Here is a 5,608-nt window from a genome sequence, read left to right on the forward strand (position 1 = left end):
GATAACCTTGGCATCAAAAGCCGTCCGTTTCTTACTGCTTGAAGTTTCATTTCTCCCTTCTTTTGTAGGCCTTTGTGTTGTACTGGGTTATCCAGTCTTGAGCTGAAAGATAACTTCTCATATACATTAATTCAAGAAGAGTGTTTTAAAAATTGTGCTGTCTAAGTTAATTTGATATCAGAGGTGATTATACAGCATAGGGTGTGGAGATCAATGTCACCTGTAGTGATGTGTGTGGGGGGTATACCTACACATTAAACAAAATTACAATAATCTACCCACTGAGCACTTGAAACAGATTAGTTATACCTAGTATCGTAGTTTGCTATCAAAAACTGGCTCTGTACAATATTTTACATGTTTGTTGTATGGTGGAGAAAAAACACATACATACTTTAAAATGTATTTTATGCCAGCAATCACTCTATTTCTACTGTCAAAACCATGCTATAGAAATTACTTTTCTGTTAGACCCAAATTCAGTTCTGACAAGTTGTTTATATGAACAAGTAATTCTGCATCATGTGTTAATTTGTATAAGAAAAAAATAATCTTTCTATGATAAAAGGTGCTTTCCATTGTATTATTTATATTAATCTTATGCAGAAGTTGCCTTCTATGTATGTTCTGTTATTACTCCTTTATTAAATACACTGTTTTAAAATTAATTATTTTTTTTTGTTCCCCTTCTGCTTTATTATTTCCAGCTAACCAGTGTTTAATTTCACCACAGGGTCTAATCTTTCTCTATGCCTGGACTATCTACATTCTGGGCTGGGGCCAGCACCAGGGATTGTGCCATTGTCTGATTCCATTGGGCATACATTACGCAATTATTACATTACAGGGATGGGATGCACACAGGTAAGTGCACTTGGTATAAGAATACTGGCTATAGATGGATAGAAGCAGTTCAATGAAAGATAAAAAAGTGGTGTATAGCTTTCACTGGAAGACATAAAAAGCATCCCCTGAAGAACTGTATCAAAAAGAGGTTTTGACTGTAACACTGAAGGAACACAAGGAAAGAAAAAAGTTTTATAATGGCAAGGGGACATTATATAAAGAAACTTGGTTGGTGGCTCAGGAAATATAGATTGAATAGGTGGTGAATTATTGGAAAATCCTTTCTGAAGAGGGTATGGAATCAAAACAGAAATAGTGCTGGAATTTTAGAATACATGGTACAGGGATCAATAAATACTTTTCATTGTATTTCATCTTACCTATTTTTAGTAAACACAACTAATTTGTTAGATCAGAAAATGTTATATAAATGTGCAGCAAGTGTGTCTTCCCTATGATTAAAACACGTTTCAATGTTTCTATAAAGGAAGTAATGATTAAAACACATTTCAATGGTTCAATAAAGGAAGTAATGAAAGAAAATGATGCACTGTTTACAAAATGAGATGTTATTATAAGCCCAAAGAAACCAGATGACTGTCTGAGTCTGTTTGTGGATAAACTTGTGAAGTTGAGCAATCCTATTAGTATTATATAAGGTTTACCAGGTTTGATTTGAAATAACTGAATAGCAGAAAATAATGTAGAAGAATCAGTAAAATGGTTATAACAATTATAATCCTACTACTCTGTTGCTACTATTAATACTGCTCCTCTTCTGCTACTACTAATACTACTGCTACTAAAATTACTACTGCTGCTACTAATATTACTACTACTGCTAATGCTGCTGCTACTGCTACTGGTACTACTGCTACCACTACTACTACTATTACTACTACTGCTACTACTTACTACTGGTACTACTACTGTCATTGTTATGACTACTACTACCACCAGTACTACCACTAATTATATTGCTGTTACTACTATTAGTACCACTTCTACTACTACTACTACTATTGTTAGTACTACTTTTACTACTATGACTATTACTACTGCTACTACTACTACTACTGCTATTCTACTACTAGTACTGCTCCTACTGTTACTACCACTACTACTGCTACTACTACTTCTACTACTGCTGCTAATATTACCATACTACTACTGCTACTGTCGCTACTACTACTGCTATTGCTATTACCCCTACTGCTACTGCTAGTATTATTACTACTACTACTGCTTCTACTATTGCTATTACCATACTTCTACCACCAGTGCTATTACTACTATATCTGCTACTACCACTGCTACTACTAGTTTTACTATTACTACTGCTACTATTACCATACTACTATCAATACTACTGTTATTATTACTACTACTGTTACTACTACTGCTACTACTACTGCTATGGCTACTTCTACTACCAATGCTATTATTATCATACTACATCCACTGTTACTGCTACTACTACTACTGCTGCTGCTACTATTAAAATTATTTCTGCTACTACTACTAATAATAATTATTTAATAAATACTCATTACTATTGAAAAAATGAGCACTCTGTTTGGACAGCTCAACCAGTGTGCCCATTGTAAATTGAGCATATACCAGTAGAAAAAAGTTTAGCTGCTGAAGTACCATTGACGGCCAGACTTTATTGGCATGTGCTCAGGGACAGAGTAAAATATAAAAAAATCAGGTATGTTCTGCAAAATTAAACAAACAGGAACCTTCCTGATTTTCCTTATATGTCTGCACTGTCCCTCATAAATCACTATCTTTTTTAATAGTGAAAAAAAAACAGATTTTGTTTTCTCTGTCATATCTCCTACACTGATGAAGTATGCAAGTGTGGGAATATACGTCCTATGTAGGTACACAGTACATCAGTATAAGGAAGGCAACAAGGAAGAAGACTGAAGTGCCCTTATAGGAATAGATTATTTGGGAAAAGTAAGCAATTTATTTATTAAATAATGCAATTGTGTAACAGCAGTAATCTTCTACTGTTTGTGGGTATATCAAAATTTACCCACAGTTAGCTTTGATTAATCATTCAGTCTTCACCCTCATGATCAAACCGCATCAAGCATGAGTAAATCCGTATGTACCCACAGACAGGAGTGGATTATTGCTTAATAACACAAAAGATGTATCTTTCAGCTTGTTCTACTTAGATGTAAATTACTTTTTACATTCCTATCTCCGTATATGTTTCATGTTATGTTAACCTTGTTACAACTTGAATGACTATTCTAGTAAAATTGATTATGGATTGTTTGTCTTGTAGGGGTCATATTTAATATCATTTTACTTATGAAGCCCAAATGTCTTAGTTAATTATTAGTGATACATAAGTCCAGATTTTTTTTACTGCATCCCTACAAGATTTTCTAATCCTCAAAGTATTTTTTTTAATGTTAGTAAAGAGGATGGATGAAACAGGGATATCATCCTTCTTCAAAGTAACTAATCTGTAAAAGATAGAGCAGAGTGTTTGTGGTGTTGTGAAGAGCTTTTGAGAATTAATCTCATGCCGATGACATGGAATAACACTCCAGAGACCCAATTAATGGTGCAGATTAGCAAGGGAAACCTGATGCTGTTTATCAGGTGACCTTTTTCACTGGTACCTTAGAGCCGGTATTACAGTTGAAACTCATATAAATTACCATCTGCTGTCACAATCTGGATATTGGTATATTAGCGTTATGTGGAAAGAAGAAAACGGACAGACTGGCATATAAACTTTATCTGGCAAGTAAGTTATATTTTTATAATTTACAAGAATAGATAGAAATGCTGCATAAAGAGGGCAAGTGTTAACTGCAATGGTATAGGGAAATTACAGAGAAGGAATCTAAATTCATAAGGCAGAAGTTAATCAATTTGACAAGGAAAGGTATTAAATGCATTATGAAGTGACCTGTTTTTAAAGTAAACAAAGAAATACAGAAGGAAAACCTGATCACAACTGATACTTGTAATCTTTTGACTTGTTCACATCCCAAAGATTTATTAGTTTGGTACAAAGCCATGTGATCTAGTGTTCTGAATTCAAACAGCATCATGAAAGATTCAAAAATCAGAAAATCAGACTTCAGTCTGCAGCTATTGCATGACTGAGTTATGATAGAATCACATTTCAGTTCATATCACTTGCATATGCTTCATCTGTTTAAGCTATTATTGTGAAAACACTGTGAAACTTATCTAAAGACATGCAATTATCAAAAGCTGGCTTTAAAATCTAGGCATTTCACATCTCGTGTTTAGGTTTCAAGCAACTATTACATTTCTGTGTATTCTGTAGGAAGACAATGAGTTGGTTTATTTTAATAATGTTGTGGCACTTTACAGTAGTCTCCTAATTTGGCAAAACATTTCAGGTCACTTAAAAACAGTGCTTTGTGCTTAGTGGGACTATTTTTGCTTAAAAAACAAGCCTTTATAAATAATGATCTGAATGTACAGTTTTGTTTGCAATCTTAGTCTACTTACTTTAGTTAAAAACTGATGTTCATTGTTTTCTTCAGGTTATCTGCATGGTCATTTTTACATGGACTTAAGCACCTCAGAAAATTATTGTTTTTTTTGAAACTCAACATACTGCTCATGTGGTTCCTGAATTTGCAGTGATAAAAATGGAACTGGATATTTTTTGTTTTTTATAAATGGCATCAATAGCTAATCAGAAAGTTTTGCATCATTTAATTATTACAGCCTGGCCACTTGTTTAAAAGAAACTGCAGATGACAGTATTTTTTTTTTTTTGCTAACAATTGTGACTGTGAACATTAACTTGCAAACACACTCATAACAGCATAACAATGATATTGCATCCTCCAGCAAGAGTAGCAATTATAATTTAACAATGTTAAATGATACAAGTGCAAATGCAAAACATCTACTTCATTTTTCCATACTGTTTCCTTTCTAAAATGTTATGATGAGTCATCTATGAAATAACTAGTACAGCAATTCACAAGAAATATGGATCCTGAAACTGACACAAAAGGATAAGCTGTTGGTCTGGAATGCACATTTTCAACACTCCGTCTGTACTGAGTGTGATAAGAAGATATAAGGTGAAGAAGAACTCTGATTTGCTTATTGTACATTTTCTGTCCTATGGGAACCACAATGAAGTACTGGAAAAACCCCTCACTGCAAAAAATCTGCAGAGAAACATTGGCTCACACTACTGCTCATGGCATACCCAGTATTCTACGGTCTCAAACACGCCTAAAGAGGACCTTTTGGTTAATCTTTGTTGCTCTGGTGCTCATTTGCCTACTTTGGCAATGCACTGAACTTATTGCTAAATTCTTCCGCTATCCATCCCAGGAGAAAATCACCTTGGTCAATATGGCAAAGTTAAATTTCCCTGCAGTGACATTTTGCAACCTGAATCGAGTTAGGGCTTCCATCCTAAACTCCAAGTATAAGTACCTTAGAGAACTGCTTCCATCTTCATTGGAGAGTATGGCCAATGAGAGTTCAAGGAAAACTCACAAAAGTGGCAACCAGAATGAGCAGAAGAACTTTCACTTGGCCTTGTCCATGTTAAGTGAGGAGCAGCAGTTAGAGATTGGACACCAGCTGGATGATATGCTATTCTTCTGCTCTTTTCATGGAGGTCAGTGCAATAAAAGGTGAGTAATAGGACTTCTATATGAACTTCAACCAGTTCTGATTGTGGTGTTTGTTGTTTTCATGCTGTTAGTTGTATTCTTGAGTACCGTGTAAA

The 5,608-nt window shown here is 34.5% G+C and overlaps 1 protein-coding gene across 1 annotated transcript in view; it reads left to right on the top strand.

Moving 5' to 3' along the window:
* The first annotated feature begins 5,001 nt into the window (after positions 1 to 5,001).
* Positions 5,002 to 5,608, top strand: part of LOC122800480 (amiloride-sensitive sodium channel subunit gamma-like) — a 313,290-nt gene continuing 312,683 nt past the window's right edge. The window contains exon 1 of the mRNA XM_044069921.1: positions 5,002 to 5,513. Coding sequence (XP_043925856.1) covers positions 5,002 to 5,513 — 512 coding nt within the window. The remainder of the gene's footprint in view (positions 5,514 to 5,608) is intronic.

Source organism: Protopterus annectens, chromosome 4.part0, assembly GCF_019279795.1.
Source record: "Protopterus annectens isolate FY-2018-M chromosome 4.part0, PAN1.0, whole genome shotgun sequence".
Classification (NCBI taxonomy): Eukaryota; Metazoa; Chordata; order Ceratodontiformes; family Protopteridae; genus Protopterus; species Protopterus annectens.